Source organism: Ammospiza nelsoni, chromosome Z, assembly GCF_027579445.1.
Source record: "Ammospiza nelsoni isolate bAmmNel1 chromosome Z, bAmmNel1.pri, whole genome shotgun sequence".
NCBI lineage: Eukaryota > Metazoa > Chordata > Aves > Passeriformes > Passerellidae > Ammospiza > Ammospiza nelsoni.
Genome location: NC_080669.1, coordinates 64,242,974 through 64,264,458, shown reverse-complemented (window position 1 = coordinate 64,264,458; position 21,485 = coordinate 64,242,974). Strand labels below are relative to the sequence as shown.

Below are 21,485 nucleotides of genomic sequence, written 5' to 3'. Positions count from 1 at the left end.
TTCTTTTTAGGTGAACAGAGAGGGGGAATTGTGGGAATCCACAAAATCAGAAGGTTTTGGGAAAGCTGCAAAAGGCAGGCCTCAGAGACAGCAGAACTGTGATTAGAGCTAAGCAGTAGCCATTAGATTGGTTCGCATAAAAATTATTTAAAAAGTAGAAAAGCAAGGACAAATAGAACAATGGTCTGTGTATTAACACTTGTCTAGAATAACTCCCTAAGCTACAGAAAAGTTTATCTAGCAATACATTAGGAAGTTTGAAGATTAATAATAGAGCTCTGTGCATTGTGTTTTAAGGCTTACAAGTATGTATTGTATTCAAAATAAGCAGGCATTGTTTTAACCAAAGATACGTGTGCTTATAGTGGTTGGATAGAACTATTGTCAATGTGCTTTTGCTTTGTGTGATTGGTCAAAAAACTTATAAAGTAAGTTGTAACATTAAGTTCTTGGTCTGCTGCCTGGGATGTGGGCTGCTGGCATCTTCCCATTGTCATAACCATGTAATGAGACTGATGCTGAAAAATGAAACAGCTCAAGGCACGTTCCACAGCAGTCCCGTCCCATTTGTGGTTTGTACATAGCCCCTGGTCGGTGATATATAGTGAGAGAAGTAGTACACAACAGAAAGAAAATAATATGGCTATGTAGTCTAAGGCAATTTGATGCTCTCTGATTACAGTGTGTTTTCCTCTAGACTCTTACAAGAGTTGCAGAGTGGTTCTAGGTAGTTTGGTAGTTTGATGTTGAGATCTGTTTTCCCAGTCTTTTAGGATGTACAAAGCAAAGAACTGAAGCTAAGTCTGCATATAGAGATCCTGCTGAAACTGACTGGAAATGTGGCTTGAATGTAAGGTGTGAAATATGATACAAAATAAATTCATACTCTGAGATGTTTCTAGGTAGACATGCAAAATAAATTACCATTCTGTTTGTCTAGCAAAGTAACAGTAATCATGGACCTTAATTTTGGAGTACAGTCTGAAGTACTTTAATCCAAGCATGTGTTTCATAAACAGACATGACGGAATAAAAATGTTGGGAGAAATCTTTCTGTTCAGTTAAAATATATTTTCAGGAGTTTTTGGAAAGAGAATTTTCTTTGAAGAAGGTTAAATATACATATATTGTGATGGCGCATTGACTGTAGGAGGAACTTTCTTTGTAAGAAAGTTTAACATCATAATCTGTACAAAATGGGGTCTGAATAAAGGTTACACATAAATCTCCTATTTATTACCTGTTGGATGCCTATCCCATCTTTTAATTATTTTCATATTTTTAAATTATATTTGATTATTATTTAATTATTTTTCATAATTTTATTTATTTTGTGTGGTATACTTGCATATGACTGCATGCTCATACAGAGAAGTATTTTGCACAAGTTATTTGGTACACGGCTTGGAATATTTTGCTCGGTTGTAGCTGAATCTGTGAGTTGGGAAACTGAATTGTCTGTGTTGCGTTGCATATTTTCTGTGAAGATCTGCATTTCTAAAAAAAGCTGGTTACAATAAAAATACATTGAATGAGGTCTTTTTGCATCTGGGATAGAAATCTCTGATTGGTTTAAGTGAAAGAAGGAGATACAGCTCCTCTGCTCTCTGCCCATCTCTCTTTTGTTTCCTTAAGGAGGAAAAAAAAAGGGCGGGGGGGAAGATGTGAAGGGAGGCTTGCAATGTCTTGTGGGGCAGGTGTTGAAGGGAAGAGGAAAGGAGAATCGGCATGCAGGCAGATCCTTAGTTTTTCAATAGTGTGTTTTTGTGATAATGTTACATGGCAAAACCATGGAAGCAGCATCAGCCAAGAAGGTGATGTACTTTAATGCCAGCATGGGTTACATTTCTTTCTAAAATAAATGTTTTATATAATCTACCTTTGCTAGTTTGTATATGACTCTGAGAAAAGAGAGGAACTTGATTTGGTAGGTGATTAAAAATCCTTAGGAGAAGCTTGAAATAAAAGACAAATTTGTGTTCCAGTTTTGATATGGGATGTATAGAATGAAGTGTTTGCGACATTTTTAGATTAAGGCCAGACGTACAAGAAAATCTTCACGTTTTCAGGCTTTGATAACATGTTGAGGGCTCAGATTGTATGAGATCTCTTAAAGAGAGTGCAAAAGTGAGATAAAAGTGACAGAATCAAACCTTGGAAGAAAATACTACTAAAAGATACTAGAAGTGATATATTCTGCTAGGAAATTATAATTAAGGAGATTGAGAATAGCAGAGGATTTGCTTCTCTCTCAGCACTGAATGATCCTGCTCAAAAATAAAAGATGAGCCTTTGATTTGGTTAGGATAAGGTTATTCATTATCTTTACAAAAGCATCTTCAGCACAATACAGTAGTAGAAAAGGACCATCAGATGTAAGCAAAAAAAAAGGCTAAAGGTATAAATTGCATACCTAAGCAGGAAAAGCGTACAACAAGCATGGAAAGAAGCCATTTTAAATGGAATGTTTTGGTCTTCACTGTCTGACTCTTCATTTATGTTCTCTGACAGTGTTATGACATTGTTTGACTGTAAACCAAAACATTGTTCTGTAAAAGAGTTTTGATAATGTAGAGCCACCACAAGAAGTTTAAATTTACTGGAATATGCCTGTGGATTGTTTCGCTCTTGAGATGTTGGTCTTGACAGCTATCACTTCTTCCAGAAAGAATAAGCTGCAGGTGTTTGTAGCCAATTATCTTTTCCATCGAGGAAACTGTTGATAGCATGCACCTAAGAAATGCAAGTATCTTCTCTGAAAGTGACCTAATCAAGCAGCTTCCCAGAGACTGCACTGCTAGATTTCAGTTTCTTCAGTAAGATCAAATTGGTGATTCACCCATGTCTTTGTCTAGTTATACTCGGGTATTTTAAAGGCCAGGCTGTCTTATCACAAACAAGACCAAGCATTGACCAGTGTTCCTTTCCTACTGAGTATCTTCAGGCAAACAACACCTCCAACTGTTCCAGCTGGTACAAGACCACTGCAAAGTAGTAACAAAAGATCATGCTTTGATGTTTGCTGGATATTGCTTTACACAGAGCAGCTTTTATTCAGAATCAATAAGTCTGCTCTTTGCTAGTTATATCTAGTAAACTTTGAACCATTTCTTAAAATTACACTGCTTACAAATATTGGAATCTGCCTGGACATCACAAGACAAGCTGAAAAAAAGTTAGATGCGCATTCAGAGTGTTGAATTTAGGGTAGGGTTGCAGACAGTGGGTAATCAGCAAAATTAAATTCTTCATCTTTTGTTCCTTCTGAATACTCTGAGTTCTGTCAAAATGCCAGGACATGGACAGGACACTTCAGCCTAGTGTTTGTGCCGCAAGTTTGGAGATACTGGTCACATTTGTAGACTTCCTGGATGTTTGTTTGATCTTTTTGTGTATGTTGAGATTCCATATTAATTTTCTCAAACACATTCATTTAAGGAAAGGATCACAGTTTCAGGGCACCTGCACTTCTGACCACTTCTGTTCTCTGATGCACACCCTTTTCCATTCATTCAGATAGTTCCTAAATATTTTAACTGCTGTGGTCACAAAACCCCTGCTTAATGTAAGCTCTAACAGGACAAGCTCATCCCTCATGTATGCCCATGTATAGTGGCTATAGTACTCAAACTGCCCTACTCTACACACCAGTGTTCAAAGGTTTGTCATATATCTTATGGTCAATGTCTCAGCTCTAGGAGAAAACCAGAACAGATCACCAACTAGAATCCCCGATTAATACCTTCCATAAAGACCACTAACTTTTCATTAAAGCATCCTGTCTTAAAAAATTATTCCCTGGGCATTTCGTGTTTTTAAGTTGAATTCTTCTGCTCTCTTTTCTTCTTGTTCTCTACTGAGCCCTATCTTTTAACAGTTTCTTTTGAAGCAGCTAATATCAGGTAAACAAAAGAACTGTTTTGTCTTCTTTTTATTTTTTCAATCAACAAGCAATATATATTTTAGAGACCGAGTTAATTATTCTGTGACAACACTCAGCAACACCAGAGAAAAAATGCCCCACTTTTGGCTGGAGCATGAAGCTGTCAAACTTCTTCACTCAAGTAAAGTGAACATATAAACTGTTAGAGTTCTGAAACCTTTGTAACAACCGTAATATGTTGCTGTCCTTTTGCAGCCAATAATTACAAGGCAGTTGATTAGACAGTTGATACAGAACTAGGGGAAGGTAAACTGTGCAAGGATCATTAAACTTGCTTTAAAAAGGTCTGCAGTTCAAAATAGCATCAGGCTTGTTTGTTTAAAGAGACTTCTCATAGTTACATTAGGGAGAGCAGTGCTTTTTCCGCTCAGACCTCTCATTGGAAATGATTGCTTATTGGTCATCTATAGGTCTCCAGCCACAGACAAAACCGAAACATTTGTTTTGTATGACATTAATTTAATTTTTAAAATAAAAATTTTAAAAATAAAATGAGTTGGGGAAGAAAAAGCCAGTGAAGAGTATTTTAATACTAAATGTTTCCTTAGTAAAGGAAATTTCAGCTAGGTTTCTGCTTCAGCACCAGTTGATGGTTGCTTTAGTAATTAAAAATCTTCCTCAGATATGGTTTGTATCCAAAACTCCTGTGATATACTTTTGAAATGTTTGGATTTGTTTTGAATCAGTACTTGGACTTGTTAAATGACAGTATTAAGATAATGGAATGCTCTAGCTTTAAGAATTGCATTGGAAGCAAATAATCCCTATTTGTTGTATAGTTTAATGATTTTGTCTCTTCTCTAATTTGCTTTGTTAATACCACTGAAATTAGCCTTGCTACTAAAGTAATTGTTTTCTGACAGACTGGGTCATCTGGGATATTTCATTTCCAAGGGCAAGGACGGCAATTCTACTCAAAATCATTGGACAGGGACTATTTAACAACATGACAGGTCCTCTAAGGATCATTTTCAAAAGACTTAATTTCCTCTGTTCCAGGCTATAAATGATGATTTCTGGTTCTGAATGGGGTTTTTTGGGTTTTGATTTTTTTGTTTGTTATGGGGGTGGGGTAGTGTTTGTTTCCTTGTTTATTTCTTTGGTTTGTGTGGAAGCTTCATTATTTATAGTTTCACCTTTCTAAAAAATGTTCTAGATAGCCTATCATAAAATAATACAATTTTTGAATTACAAGTGATTTGTGTTTGAAATAAAAGGATATCTAGTTTCAGTAACTCTTAAAGTACATTGAATGTCTCTTTCCACTCAAATGATGTAGTGGTATTTAACAGAACTGATAATAGTTTCAGGCAGCCAAGAAACTTGGTTAATAAGTTCTGTTTTCATGGTTTTTTTTGCCGTGAGCTATTGGTCTGGAATGTACTGAAATGTTTGTTGAATACCTAAGTTACAGTCATAATTTTTTTGATAGCAAGCACATTGAGAAGACAGTTTTCCCTCCACTGCCAGTTGATATCATTACTAAGGAGTGTTATTATTTGGAGGAAAAGAAGGCATATAACCCAGACTGAATAAATAAAAGCAAATTTAATGGGTCATGTCTTTTTTTACTGTGGGTGTTACAGAATCTGCTTGTAAATGGGAAATTCAGTATTCTTACAGCTTAAGCTTCTTATACAATGACAAACTTCAAAGAAATATGTTTTTAAAAGTATCATGATTGTCTATTACTATCTTTGTAAGTGAAAAATTTGATAAAACTATAGAAATTTTCCCTCTTTGATTTATAACTCTGCAGTAGCCTGGCAAATCCAGACAATTTCATCATAAGTATTCTTTTACTGAGATGTGCACACTTTTTCCTTTCCCTTTTGCTTTCATTTTCCCTTCCTCTTTTTCTCATGTTCCTTTTTCCAAAGAACATATCTCCAGAGGTGATGGATGATTCCTTGTTTGAGTGTCAGGTAAACGTGAGCATCTATATGTAATTTAAAGTCAGTAAGGATTTGACTGTATCCTTTCATACTAGAAACCTGGCTCATTCAGTTCCTGAGGCTGAAACAGTTTCTCTTTGCTACTTTTGTCACTGACTGTTTGAATAACTTTGTTACATTATACCTTGCTGAAGCCTCCTAGAACTACTCGACCTGTTATAATTGGTTTATTTTCTCTTTTACTCTTATCTTTTCTCTTTTCTGTACAGGTGATTTCTATTCACTCCTTTCTAAGCTGCTAGGAGGAAGGAGAGAGGTTGTACATGTGCATAAGCATAACCCTACAGAAAAAGCAGAATCAGATCTTGTAGCAGAGATTGCAAATGTAGTCCAAAAGAAGGATCTTGCCAGAGAGATCACAAATCATGATGAAAGGGACAATACTATTCTTGTGAGAGACAGAACTCAGAAATTCCACAGACTAGAGTCTACCTTGAGGCCACCAGAGAACAGACATTTCTCTTTACAACAGTCTAAACATGGTGAGGGAGGCTGGGAAAAAGAACATAAAGGAGGTGGGTTTGGGTTAATTTTATACAACAAAATGCAATGCAAGAGCTGTGATCCACATTAGCAAAATCTGAAGGGAATTTCAGTGGAGGCTTGGAAGTATTTTACATGATGTTCTTCCTAATTACTGAAATGTTCTCCCTCTAATTTAAAGGTATTTCACTGGGGTTCTTTCCCCCTCCATGTGTGAAGAAAGAATGTGTGCTGATGGCATAATACTAGTACTTCAGTACAGTATTATTTTCTACTCTTAGGACTTTTACTTAATGATTTTATATTGGTTATGCTAAAACAAGGTACACATAGGATATAGTAGTCGCAGAAAGTGAAGAATTTAATACAACTACTGTAAAATGGTCACTGGAATAATCAGTACATTTTATGGGTTTGCTGACTACCTTGATCTGTCAGATACACAATTTTATAAAATTTATTGCTGTAATTGTATTAGATATTTTTCTCTCATTCAGAAAGAGTGGTAGGTAATCCTAAAAAATTCTTCAGAAGTAACATTTTCTGCATATTGATTTCAAATTGGGCTTGACTCTCCAAATATTCTTGTGCAGGCAGTTTTATTGTGCTATAAATATAATTTATTCCCTTCAGGTTTCTATGACAGCCATGGAATTACTGTGTTTGTTTTACCTGCATTTTGGTCTCTGTGATATTGACTGTCCTTAGCCTTACTTGCTAATGTGGAAAGCCAGATAATGCAGCATGTGATGAGTATCTCATAAAATAAGCTGATATTTGTGCATGAAAGCCATCTGTATCCATGTGCTGTAGCCAAACATGCCAGCTTTTATGTTGTAACCACCTAGACTGATGTTTCCAAGTACTTTTGTACACATATATGTATCATCCATCAACCATTTGATTTTTATTTCAGTTCATAATGTTAACATGTATTGTCTCTGCTTATAAGTCCTGTGTTTGTATTTAAAAGAAAACCAAAGGTGAGGACTTGCCAATGTTACATTGTGCAATCCAATTAAATAAGAGTCTATCAAATTATTGGCAGAGGAAGAAAAAAACAGGTGGAATGTTACTATATGCCTGACATATGTGTAAATCATAAATAATTCCATAAACCTGACTGGAATTAAATGTTCGGGAAAGTAATTTGGATAGCATTTCCTTCATGTGGATAGTTCAGTTTAGACTAATAACATGTGGTGCATACAAACAAAGAAGAAAATTCCTTTCTATTTTCACTGATCCAGAAGAGGGAATGTCAGTGAGCTGAATAAATGGCTCAATTTGACATTCCTTTTATAGCATGAATTCTAACCACAGAAAGTATTTTCTTGGATATGTCAGTAGCCATATATTCATTTGAGGGTAATTTGTTAGTGGGGGACTAATTAATAAATGAACTTTCAAATTAGGCAGTTTTGAGGTATAGGAAAAAAGGAAACTGACATTTTCCTAATAAGCATTTTGGGATTTTTTTTATGTTTATAATATCTTTATTACAGAATTCCTGACCTGCAGAAGCTGTCAATGCCATCTTTTGGTAAAAGAACTTTGTAGCAATAAAGTATTTAAGCATATATTTTGTTTCTTTTTAGATAACTATTTACATACTTAAAATCTTCTGTAAGAGAATTTTCCTCCTCAGGGGAAGAAGTAAAGTTGTCTTGATTTAATAAAAATTTATCCCCTTTGTAAAACATTTACTGAATTGAATTGAAAAAAATGTCTTAGGGCAAGACTCTGCTATTAAATTAATTTCATTGAACTGTTTAAAAATCACCAGTATTAAAATAGTTCAGTATTTTTAGTCTTGCAAATACTCCAGTTTTTAACATGTAATTGCCCTGAAGTACCAAGTACCTGAAATACCAAGTGGCGAATACAGTAGGTAAAGTTGTTATAAACGTTCAAACTATACTACTGCTCCTCCTGCACTGTGGTTAGCTTGTTAACCTAGACTAGTCAATAACCTGTCAGGTTATTTAATATCACTGCAACTAGTACAGTGATATTAAATACCCTCTAAATATGTCAAAGAGTGTAATTCTCCAATTTTCAAAACTCCTTTGTGCATTGCTTAGTTAAATTTGTCAAGACTTAAATGAGTGCTGTGATGGCAGGGAGTGCAGCATGACTTAAAGTTCGCAAAGTTAAAAGCTAGAATGATCTTCCAGGAAATTCTGGTTATTAAATTACAATTATGTTAGTAAATAAGGCACTTCTTTAGAGACTTAATTGCATGTTCTAAATTTAGGTAATTCTTTCTTGTTTTCTTCTTTTTTTAATGAAAGGAACTACTCTGAGTTGAAAACTAGAAGATCTAGTACCTAGTTTACAGATCTCATTCACAAGAACACTGGTGATCTTGTTTTTTCTAAGTAATCATAAATTACTTCAATGGGGAAAGTAATTTTCATTAGCCTCATATGAAACTGTTCCATGGACCACTTATTCTTGTAGGGAAATAAATTATAAGTCTTAGATAAAGGAAGTCTGAATTGAGTGAGTTTTGTAAAAAGCTAGTTGCCTTGAGATAAATTTGTATAAAGGACTTTCAGAATGGACTGAAAGGAAAAAGGAAATACAATACTAATAAAGAAATTTTGGAAAAATGTGATAAAATCTAAAGATTGTATTGAGGCTAGAGCTCTTGTGATTAGACCGTATGTCACTGTACATTCTTTTTATTGTTTTGATCTATCAGAAATCTTTTATTCCTTTAAGTATAAACATTTTCTATTTTAGAGTATGTGTCTTCTGAGAGACTAAATAGAGGCCAAAATAGAGGTCCTATGTTTTGCCAGGTTTTTTTTCTAGCTTTTTTTAAAAAGGCTCAGAGGCCTCGATAACATGAAACATAGACAAGCTTTTTGGAGTTTACCATAAAGGGATATTGGATGAGCAAGCAAGGAAGCAGACACTCAATTTCCATTCTCTTATTCCTTCCAAAATCCAAACTTCTGTGAATATACCTGGCACTGCACCTGCTGTGATCAACTCAACTCAACAGAAGCATGAATATATATAATTTTTTGTAACAGCTTTTCCTTAAGCTTGCAGCTTTTGTTCAGCTAAAATTTCTACAGGGCAGGATTTCTTGTTTTGGAAGTTTCTGATTACTGTCCTGGATACACTGCAGTTGCTGATAGCTTGTAGGATTCTTTTAGGTCACCTACTCTAGTTTATGATATCGCAGTCCAAACAGGTAAAACATCTCCTAGTCTGCAGTAGCTTTTCAGCACTGCTTTCATATTTCTCTTGGATAGGTTGTAGAGAATGATTTTCCCTCCACTTTATTCCTGCTGTTCCTCCTCAGACTACAGCTCTTCCAAGTGAAATGCAGGGGGAAGGTGTTATCAGGACAGATGGGTTGCACAGGTGGCTTAAAGATTTTATAAAAAGTTTCCCATTAATTTTGCCTTTCATTGGAAAATTACTTCCAGGTCAAGGTGAACCCTCTCAGACTCCTTGGGGGCTGTGTTCTAAGGTCTGTGATCTGCCTTCTTTCAAAGCAGGATGCCCTGACACTTTGTGAATTTGGAAATCTTTTTCACCTGCCTAGATGGTACGCCAGTGACTGGTGTTTAGGATCAGAGCAGAACTCACAAACTTTACGTGAACTGAAAATTGCAAAGGAAAGTGTGGTTGCTTTCAAACGCACTATTAGTGAAGTGGCTCCAGTTTCACATAACTTCAAAGAAATTGCTTCTTATTTGCCACTTGGCTGTATATGCCTACATGCTAATTATGCGTTGTAAAAATACCTGAATTATGCTCAACAAATCAATTTCTGAAAGGAAGCAGTGGTGGATTTCCTAACATGTAGAAAAAAATTTAGAATTTTTTGGTTTTCATTTCTTTCTATTTTATCAGAATTAGTGAGATCTCTCTCACCGTTACATTTTTTTTTTTTTTATAATCTAGTTCGTTTGCCTCTTAATACACTGCCGGAGCCACATGAGCAATCTCTTCCAAATAGTATTTAAGTAGGTAATCTGTGAGAAATCAATCCTTGCAGTCAACTTTCCACCACTTTTCAAATATTGAACAGTTTGCACCTTTTATCCTTCTCAGTCTGCTTTTACGTAAGAGAGATTGAAGAGACCATACTTTTATCTTTTTAATGTTAATTTCTAAAACTAAATTTCTCTCCCTTAGTTGAGTTTTACAGTTTAAGACAAATACAAGAAGTCTTCTTTTCTTAGTGTTAAAAGCTTTAATAGGAAAAAAAAATATGATTCACCTTCCACATTTCATTTAGTGATTCATGGTATTTATGTATATGATTAATGATATTTATAGATGTGGTTTTTTATCAAACACTGATAGTTAATGTTTAAATTTTCCTGCTGATTTCAATTGTATATTTTGTAATCTTTCAGTGTAGAAAGTATTTACATAACTTCTAAAACTTCTAGAGTATGTATCCATGTATCCTTATAAGTTGGAGAAAAGAATAGAGTCAAAATCAGTTTCGACATTTGTGTCATCTATACATAGCAGGCTGCCAGTGCTTGTGCATGCTTTATTATGTTAAAACTATGCTTGGAATTGAATTGCAATGCATTGAATAGAAATACTGCATGTAAGAAAATGTCCATGTAATTCCCAATAGTCTGCACCAAATGTCAGCTAACCATATTTGGATTTTTAAAATAAATTTGCTACATTATTATATTTTTTGTTTTTTCATATTTATTTATTTATTTGGTCAGATTTCCACATAGAAGAGGCTGTGGAGTGGACTGGGTTAGACCTCAAACTAGGCCAAGTTTCTGGGTTGGCTCTGGACCCTGAAAATAACCTAGTTGTCTTCCACAGAGGTGATCACGTTTGGGATGAAAAGTAAGTAGAGGCCCTTCCCAAATGGTGAGTTAGAAGGTTGAACTCCTGTGTGCTGTTTATATACCTTCTCAAGAAAAGACAGCTTGGTGACTGACAATTCAAGATGATGAGTTATTAAGTCTTTAGACAGTAAGAATGTGTCTCCCAGGGAAAAGAACATAGTACATTAGGTCCTTAAACTGTATGACCGTGTTAGTATGATATTCACTGTGATTAATTATCCTTACTTTTCCATGTCTCTTAGCAGGAATAATTAGCCTGGGTGAATAATGTTTTAGTATGGTATACTACAATTAGTACTTGGGTTTAAGACATGCAAAGCTTTGTCCATTCTTCTTTGTGTTTATATACACTGAAAAAAAGGGATTGTTACAAGGTACTCTCTCAAAACAAACTTTATTCTACTCATTTGATAAAATTTGCTACATTTAGCATCACTCAAAAAAAAAGTCTGAACTCTAGAATGGTGGTACTTCTAGTGTTTGTAAAATTATGTAGTCAGAGCTATATTATTTTAAGGACAGAACAATCCAATGAAGAGTACTATCTTTATTTTTACAATGTTCTTATGTATTTGATTTTTAAAATTGTTTATGTGTTTATATGGATACTTTTGAAATTGCAAGAAATACTGGGAGAAAGTTGTACAAGCCTGTAATATGTTATGTGGTACCATTTCAAATATACCCTTTAAATTTTTTTTCTTCCTTTTAAGCATCTGTTCTCCATATATATATATATTTATATATATATTTATATGTATAGCTATAACAGTAAAGGGTACGTCTGTTTTCAAATCCTGAATAATTCATTTAAAGATAACATCATGTCTGAAAAATAGGACAGTATTCTGAACATTATTATAACAAATTATGCTTAGAGTAGTGTTTCATGAAAGAAAATAAGTTACTTTGGTTTTAAGGTAAATAACATAATGCAGCAGATAAAACAATCATTTGTTTCTCATATGCGTCAGTGATATCTCCAGCTCAAGTGTATATAAATACAGACTAAATGATGCATTATATAACTTGTATTACTCAGACTTCAAGTATTGTGTAAAAGCTGGTTTTTTATCTTCCTACTCAGGAACATAAGTGCTGTTCTTTGTGTTGTTGAATAACGAATTGTAAAAATACTTGAAAATAGGCTGGTCCTTGTAACATACATATTTTTGAGTGTCTGGCAATTGAAGTATACCAACAATCCAGAGCACAAAACTTGAATTTCAGATCCAACAGTGTTGGGAAAGCCTACAGGTTTTAAACAAAACAAAAAAAATTCCCTAAAGCAGCAGGTGTGCATGATAAATCAACCATGTTGAGAGACAGATAGAACTTCAGCTTCATTATGCTGTGGCTGCAGAAGAAGATTGGAGTTGTGATATGTAGTCTAGAAATCCATGTATGTACCACCAGTGCTCAGTAACACATGGCCTTCCATAAAGGTAACTTATCATAAAATCCTAGTTCTTGAGGGCTTTTATTCCTGAGTCTTACTTTTTTTCTTCTTCTTTTTGTGGAGCATAGTTAATCAATGTATAGGAAATCTAGTGTTGATAGGGACTCTTAAGTCAGCTGAACTAGAACTCTCTAGGCCTTTCATGTAGAGTATGATGGCTTTAAAATGTATTTTGAAAACATGCCTGTTGTTAAGCTCTTGTTCCACATCTTGTCGCATGGAGAAGAGGCACACAGAAACGTGCTCACCCAGTCAGCCTTCCCTTTTTACCTTTGGGTACACATATGGGCATGGAGGTTACTTTCATTTGTTGTGATGAAAAAGGAAGAAGTAATGGGTGTTCTCATTTTTCAAGAAGAAAAAAAATGGTATTTAGAAGGGGTTTATCATGACAGTTGTATGGAGGAGGCATAAGAAGTTAGCAGACTTTTAAGTTAACTTTTATCATTAGCTGCAAATACACAGTTAATCAAATATTCTTTACCAAATTGTAAACATAAATCAATAGCCTGAAAGCCTAGAATTTATTTTCTGTTTCAATGCTTCACCAGCTTAGTATAGAAGCAAATAAAACAAAAACAATCTGTGCTGTTAAGCTTTGCACAAATGTTTCCAATGCATTATTAACATATGCCACAAAAGCTGGATGCTCATTCAGTTTAATATAGCTGGTTGAATGATCTGTGCTGTTGCAAAAGGTAACGTCAGTCTACTTTAGAGGTTATGCAGTGACAAGCACTGTAATACAGTAGCAGTTTTGCAGTGGCTGTAGCATTCCTTCAGCATATGATTTTTAAAAAATAATCCTCTTAAATAATTAAGGTTCTTCTACAGCATGGTCTCTTCAGTTTCAGAACAGTCTTTGCTGTAAGCAGCATGTATTTTGTGGAGTGAAAAACAACTATTCAGCTGGCTAAGCAGTGAATCAGCTGGAAGTTATTTTGTATTTTGTGATGAAATATGTGTGCTGTTTATCCAATTTACAAAGAACTTACTAGAGAATATCAGTTACATTCTTGTTACTGCATTCTTATCTAGGTAGGTAGGCTGAGCGTAGTATCACAATGGTGATGGGTATTGATCAAGAATAGACCTCAGGGTTGTCCTTTCAGAGGTTATGAGATCAGGTGGTCTGTCTAAATTTACTATGTAGCCCACAAGAAGGATACTAGATTTAGTAAGAAATCCTTTTCATTAATGGGCAGCAGAGGAGGGATGAGAAGTAAAAACATAAATGTGGAATTACATTGGAGTTTAAAATTAGAAGTAGTAGATAAGCAGTGGATTTTACCTGTCCTTCAGTATCAAAGTGCAGAACCTATTAGGAAACCATGCTTTAGAGCAATATGAGTACTGTGTTTAGTTGTTCTCTTCGTGTGCTTTTGGTCTTGCTGCTTTTAACCTGGAAGTAGTCAGCATTGTTTGTGTTCTTAATCTCAAGCACTGGGAAGAAAAGAGTGACTGTGATTTTGTAGCATTCTAGCCATTCTCCTAGAAAAGAAGTTTGACAGGGAGAAGATGAATGGAAGATCACTCCCATAAACTCAAGTTCAATAGAATTTCTCTGTGTACCATACAATCTCTTGTTTACACTGAAATTACTTAGTTCCCAGAAGAGCTGGGCATAGCAGGAAATACTTAGGCGTCTAGACAGCACCATTACTAAGAGCTACAATCATAACAAGGGAAGCCACTAATTATTTTTAGTATAGATAGTCAGTTCTGCATCACTAAGATTCTTTTCTTTGATAATTTGTGTAGATTTTCTGCAGTTATCTATGTACTTTAAAAATAATGTTAGTTCACAGTTTGGTAATCCATAGCTAGGGCAAGACCTTATGAGTATTAGACTCCCTTTAAAATTTCAAAATTAAGAGAACTTGTCATGGCAGATGACTGTCATGAATGGTAAAGAATATAACAGCACCTGCTGAATAATATTCAAACAAGAAGGTATACAATACCAGTATAGGCCTTTGTGTGTCATTGCCATTTATCCATTGTCTTCCTCTACATGATGGCAGAACTCTGGGGAGAGTTTTAGTACCTTTCACCTTTGGTTTAACCATTCATAGTCAAAAGGATTATTTTGGCATTAGATAATATTTCTACCAGAAATTCAGTAGTTACAGATAGTTACTATATGCAATGGCATTATCTAAATACTATTTTCTAATCATAGCCTATGCAGAAATCTAAACACATTCTGTATGGATTTTTCTAGTTATGTATAAAGCCAATATTGCTCTTCCACATTAAAAATTCTAGACATATAAATATTTAATGTAATGGAGATGTGAGACTGTTATAGCTGTACAATACATAGTTTTAATGGCTTTATTCAAAGCCTTCTCTGTGACTACAAAGTATATTCTTGTTTACCAAGTAGCATAAATCATGGCTGGATTTCTCTTGGGATTTACAAATAGATTTAAGAATACAAAGTGGGAGCAGGGAATGGGCCTTGTATTCAAGCATTTTTCATTCACATCAAACACTGTGCTCTAACATTTAGCCTGAAATATTGTTCAAAATATTTTACACTCTGTTTACCTTCATTAAAAACTGAACATATATTTTAACAGGTTAGAGTAAGAGCCAATGTCTGTGTAAGGATACAGCCAACTATATTTTTATTTTTTTGAAGCATATGATAATTTCATGCCTAGTAAATGTCCTCTGGAAAGTTTATCCTGATTCTTAATGTATGAAATAGTGACATGTACAAATGTTTTTTATGAATATATTCCGTGTACCTTGAAAATTGAGCGCAATTTTGTGCGATGAGGCGGAATGCACATAATATCCTATAGTCTTGTGTAAGCACACTGTGAAAATAATAAGAACCATAAGAACTAAATCTTGTAGTAGTAAGCTCTAGCAAAATACTGAAATGCATATGAAAAAAGAAAAAGCAGAAGACATACAAACATGCATAGACTGCCTTAGATGGTACAAAGCACCATAGAGACATACCTGGTCTTACTGGCAGGTATGCCCTGGTGATTCCCTATATTTTTTACTTAGGCTATATTGTTGAATTTCTAATTTCTGTGTTGCCATGACAATGAAATTCTTAAACAAAATAATTTGGAAAGGGGATTTTACTTACTTGCTTTAGGACTATCTTTAATTGTTGCTGTGTTGATTTGGTGCTCCGTTAGTTTAGAAGTCATAACCTCAGTAGGAAATGTAGACATACAACACTATTAACTCTTACAACTATACAGTGATGTTATAAGGTTTATATTTAAAGAAAGAAAAAGCCAATAACCCCACACTAGAACTGAACTACAAAACTTGGCTTTAAGTTGTGTGTATATTGTTCATTGGTAGAACCTTCTAATGCTGGCTTTCTATTCCACTCTTTTTGTACAGTTCTTTTGACAGCAAATTTGTCTATCAGCAAAGAGGCCTTGGACCAATCGAACAGAACACAATTATTGTCTTGAATCCAAGTAATGCAAAACTGCTTCATTCCACAGGCAAGAGTCTGTAAGTTGGGGGTTTTTTCTCTTACTAATTGAACTAATATTTACTATATTCTATGCCAAAGAGTCCCTAAACTACTTTTTTTTGTGTTTTATATTATGTTTGTGCATTTATATACAATTGTGTAATCGTAGCCTATCTTCAGGTAAATAAATAAACAAAGTCAACAAATAATAAAATTAATTTCTATCTCTATTACCTCTATTTTCTAACATTTCGTATAATTGCATCTACCAGGGAGATTAACAGAAGTGAATCTTGTACATTGTCCTTATAAATGCTAAGGCAGCCTGAGATATCTGAGATCAACTGAATTGCATACCTGAGACACTATTGTCAAGAAAATTCTAAGCTGTAAAGATTTATTTTTCATTAAATGCTACATGTAGTTAGTACGTACAGCGTTTGTTTTTGATCTGTAGATAAAAAATGAAATCTTCACATCTATATCATTCTTCCAGGAAAATGATTTTAACTTCATTCTTCTACATTTGTGCTTGCAGATTTTATTTACCACATGGTTTGAGTGTAGATAAAAATGGTAACTACTGGGTCACTGATGTAGCTCTTCACCAGGTATGTATCTGAAGCTTTAGTATCAGGACCATAACATTTTGCTTTAAAGTATTTTTATTTTCCTAGAGATTTGACATACATTGTTTATCTAGGCCTGTTTAGAATAACATTAAGAATATGCCTACAGAATTTCACCCCTGTGCACTTCATGGAATATAGTTGTGTTGAATAATTTGCTATGAGGACATAGCATGTAGAAATAATTGAATCATAGACTCAGACCACAGAGTCATGGTCTGAGTTGGAAGGGGCCTTAAAGATTATCATGTTCCAGCTGCCCTGCCATGGGCAGGGACAATGTTCCGCTAGGCCAGGATGCTCAGAGCTCCATCCAACATGGCCTGGAGCACTTGCAGAGGTGAGACAGCCACAGCTTCTTTGGGCAGCCTCACAGTGGCATCACCAACCTTGTGGTAAAGAACTTCCTCCTAATATTTAATCTAAACCTACTCCCTGTTTGAAGTCATTCCCACTTGAATGGGGAATTCTATCACTACGTACATCTGTAAAAAGTTCATTTCTGACTTTCTTGTGGGCTCCCTTCAGGAGCTGGGAGGCCACAATTAGGTCACCCAGAAGCCTTTTATTCTCCAGGCTGAACAGTTCTCTGAGCCTTTCCTCACAGCAGAGGTGCTTCATCCCTCTGATCACCTTGGTGCCTCCTCTGGCCTCTCTGCAGCAGCTCCATGTCCTTCCTGTGCCGGGACCCCAGGGCTGGAGGCAGCTCTGCGGGTGGGGTCTCAGCAGAGCGGGGCAGAGGGGCAGAATCCCCTCCCTGCCCTGCTGCCCACAGGGCTTTGGATGCAGACCAGGACATGGTTAACCTCTGGCTGTGAGCACACCTTACCAGCTCATGTTGAACTTCTCATTAACCAACACGTCTCCTCATGGCTGCTCTCAATCCCTTTTCTTCCCAGCCTGTGTTTGTGCTTGGGATTGCGTCAACCCAGGGGCAATCCCAAGACCTTGCACTTGGCCTTGTTGAATTTCACAAGGTTCTCATGGAGCCCTCTCTCCAGCCTTTCAAGATACTTCTGTAATTTTCTGCTATGTCTTTTGCTTATCAATGCAAAGTCTAGAAAGTGAAACTAAATTATTTGCTTTGTAATAACAGCAAATTTGTATTTTAAGCAGAAGTTTCCTATAATCAGGACTATTGAAAAGCTAGCAATAAATATTATGGTCAATATATTAAGATTATATTTGGTATGTAAATTTATTGTATACACAGTGATAGGAGTTTTTCCCTAGGCCACCTAGGTCTTTGGTTTCACCTTCCATAACTAAAACCTCTTTTCTCTTCATTTTGACTGAAAAAAAGGTTTTCAAACTAGGAGCCAAAGACAAAGAGCCATTACTGACCTTAGGAGTACCTTTGCAACCAGGCAGTGACAAAAATCATTTCTGTCAACCAACTGATGTGGCCGTGGACCCAATCACTGGCAGCGTTTACGTCTCTGATGGATACTGCAACAGTCGAATTATTCAGTTCTCTCCAAATGGACTATATGTGAAGCAGTGGGGAGAAGGTACAGTCAGGGTTCTTGGTACTTTACCCATACTGCTGTTACCATGAGCTCATCATGAACCACAAAATTGCTGATGTTGCTATTAATTTTTTTAATTAATTTCTATAACTGAAATACCTTCCAGGCCCTATATAAATTTCAGCCTTGACCTTGCATCCAAATTTTCTCTTGGCTTTTTTTACAGCTACTTGTAGTGGTTATTTATTTACTAAAAATAAAAAATGTAGGTTTGTCATCTTGCTTTCAGAACAAATATTGTCATACCCTATTTTGTCAAGAAAATATTCTGACTTTCATAAAGCCAATTATTTTTCTTAAACATATAAGAAAGGAATAATTTTTTGCCAGATTTATGCTGTGATATCATCTATTTTAAGTTTTGTGAATAATTATATTTCTGACTGACTCAGATTTGTGTATCGCTGTAACTATGCTGAATATTCTCAGGAAATTGCAGATTCTGAATTTGGGATTTATAAAGAAAACAAAATAGGCTACTCTGAGTTACCTACCTAAACACTAGGAAGAAAGCAAGCTGACCTTAGTCTTTTCCCAGGGTTACATTGCATTATGTGGTATACTGATGTTTCTAAGTAAAACTGATAGGTTCAGTGTGTACTTTAACACAAACTTGGGGTTTTTTTATTGCAGAGAGTTCTCTAGAGAGATCCGGGCCTGGACAGTTTCGTATCCCTCACAGCCTAGCCCTGATCCCTGACTTAAGTCAGCTGTGTGTTGCGGACAGAGAAAATGGTCGAATTCAGTGCTTTAGGCTGGAGACTGGGGAGTTCACAAGAGAGATCAAACACAAAGCATTTGGAAGAGAGTTATTTGCAGTTTCCTATGGTCCAGGTAATCTTTTTTCTTGTTCTTCATATTTCAAGTAGTTGCTTTGTGCCAGGATGTCACATTTCCTGAAGTGCTATTGTGTTATCTTGGGATGAATGTTACTTATCTTTGAGAGTAGTCCTGATGCAATGGCAAATTTGAGAACTACCTGTTTTCCTGCTAGCAGATGAGGGAAGCTTGCATCTAATCTCTGTTTCTAAAAAATGACTGATTACTGCCTAAATGTGATATCAACAAGTAGACAATCTTGCTGCTTCCTGGCGACTGCAAAATTAATCAATAAATAATGACATTATTAATAATAATGTTTCTAAATATGCATTTTGAACTCCATTGAAGAGAGCAAAATTAAGACCAAATGAATAGTTTTTGGTTTCATGAAACCTGAGAACTGAAAACAAACAGAAAACATTGCAGTTTTCAATATCACAGTCTGGTTAACAATTACTATATTAAGTTTTGGGATTCTATTTTAAATACCAATACTGAAGGTAAGGTAAATGTTAAGAACTGGATGAGGAACTTTGGCATGTTGGGCTCCTGACTCCTTAATACCAAATTTAATATCATATTTCTCTCTTTTGCACCTGCAAGAATGTAAAAATATGCTGTGCTGGATAAGAGGCTTGATATCTTTGTGTCTCTGACAGTGGAAAGAGGCATTCTGAGAGTGTGTATAAGCTTGGATGCATTTTGTAGTAATTCCTCTCCTATTCACTATGCATCCACAAACCCTTTATTTAGCAGTTTTAGGAGGTAACCTATGATCTGTTCTTCACAGTATCTTTCTACAGACATGTTGCCCACAAGCTCTAATCCCATTTCAAACTGACTTGTATTGTCTGATTCATTGGCCTTCCACCATTGCAGGGTCCAGAAATTCATTATCCACTTTATTTATTTTTTTAATATAGAAAGTGACCTAGTTTCATTGAGTGCTACTCAATCTCAGAATTTTGGGAGCTGAATAACAGTTCACGCTCCCCCAATCTGGTGCCCCTTCATCTTGCCTTATCCTCTTAAAACCAAAGAACCGCAGCTAGCTTGGCCTCTTCCCATAAGCTATTTAATAGCTTCAGCCCCTGAGTAGTGTATTTGCCTTTCTTTTCCAACCTCTTTAGTTTCATTGGAACCTTTTTGAGATGCAGAGAGTAAAAGAGCACTCAGTACTCAATATGTGTGCATGGTAAGTTTTTGCATAGTGTAGAACTGTCCCCTCCATTCCTAATTCTCCTCCTCATGATGCCAGACATTCTGCTGAAATTTTGTCTGACACTGTACATGGAAGTGAGATTTCAGGACTCTTTTAGGGATGGCTTAGAGATGTCTTTCCTGAGCTGAAGCTACCAGCTCCAAGTTCAAACATCATATAGGCATGATCTAGATTATTTTTTTGGAAGAAACATCACTTTACATTTGTCTTTGCAGAAGCTGTTTTGTCATCTGTTTAACAACTTATTTGTATAAAAAGTCTTTCTGGACTTCCTTAGTATCATGAAGCTTTTGACTTCTCCACAGAACTCAGTTACTTTCCTCAGACTGCTAGGTGTTATTGTTTGCCCCATTTTTCAGTCATTGATGAAAACTGTTCAATAAAATTTCTGGCTCTTGTCACTTCAACATCACACTATTCAGACTTCTCTGTCCTGAGGAATTTTTAGCTCTGCCCATAAGCTCTTTGCTTCCTGTTCATTAATGGATATTTTGTTCCAACCTTTGATAACTCACGTTCAATAACCTCGGATACACTTCCTTGTCAAGGTTTTTCTGAAAGCACAAATATGTCTATAGAATCTGCTTACCTGTGTGCTTTTTCTCCCTGTTCAGTGCTGAGGCACAACACTTAGAGAAGCCACACCAACATGTTCTGGCAGTTCACACTTACCCATGTCTCAGTCTTCATTATGGGTTCTACCATCTTACTGGAGATGGATGCCAGAATTGGTAATGTGTGTTCACAAGCACCATTTTGTAGTTGGGCACTACTTCAGCATCCTGCTGGACAAGTGACTATTTGCAGTGCTGGGTTACTTTATTTGGCCTGAAGTCTGATTTCACATTTGGTTTCCTTCTGAATTTGAGTGAATGCCATCTAAACCTCATAAATTAATAACCTCCGACTTGTCTTATACCTTGTGCTTCCCATTGAGTTGTCTCCTCTGATCTCTTTACTAAGAAAAAAAATTGAGTGTTAGAAACTTCCCAGCATATTAAACAGAAAAAACTTACAAAATCCATTTCTTTAGATTAGAGGCCATAGGCCTCTAATCACTGAGTCCCCTTCACATCTTTTCCTTTTGTGGTCCCACTTACTCTGCAGCTGACTTTCTGCTTTTGATGTGTTGAAAG

General features: G+C 35.6%; 1 protein-coding gene across 6 annotated transcripts in view; it reads left to right on the top strand.

Annotated features, from left to right (window-relative positions):
* The window catches only part of PAM (peptidylglycine alpha-amidating monooxygenase), a 115,870-nt gene that overhangs the window by 86,465 nt on the left and 7,920 nt on the right, over positions 1–21,485 (top strand). For 4 of the 6 annotated variants that reach the window (XM_059491878.1, XM_059491877.1, XM_059491876.1 and 1 more), the window contains exons 16-21: positions 6,108–6,413; positions 11,100–11,229; positions 16,069–16,185; positions 16,686–16,758; positions 18,080–18,287; positions 18,939–19,139. In XM_059491878.1, the coding sequence (XP_059347861.1) occupies positions 6,108–6,413; positions 11,100–11,229; positions 16,069–16,185; positions 16,686–16,758; positions 18,080–18,287; positions 18,939–19,139 (1,035 nt within the window). The remainder of the gene's footprint in view (positions 1–6,107; positions 6,414–11,099; positions 11,230–16,068; positions 16,186–16,685; positions 16,759–18,079; positions 18,288–18,938; positions 19,140–21,485) is intronic. The other 2 variants (XM_059491880.1, XM_059491879.1) reach the window with 1 other exon arrangement.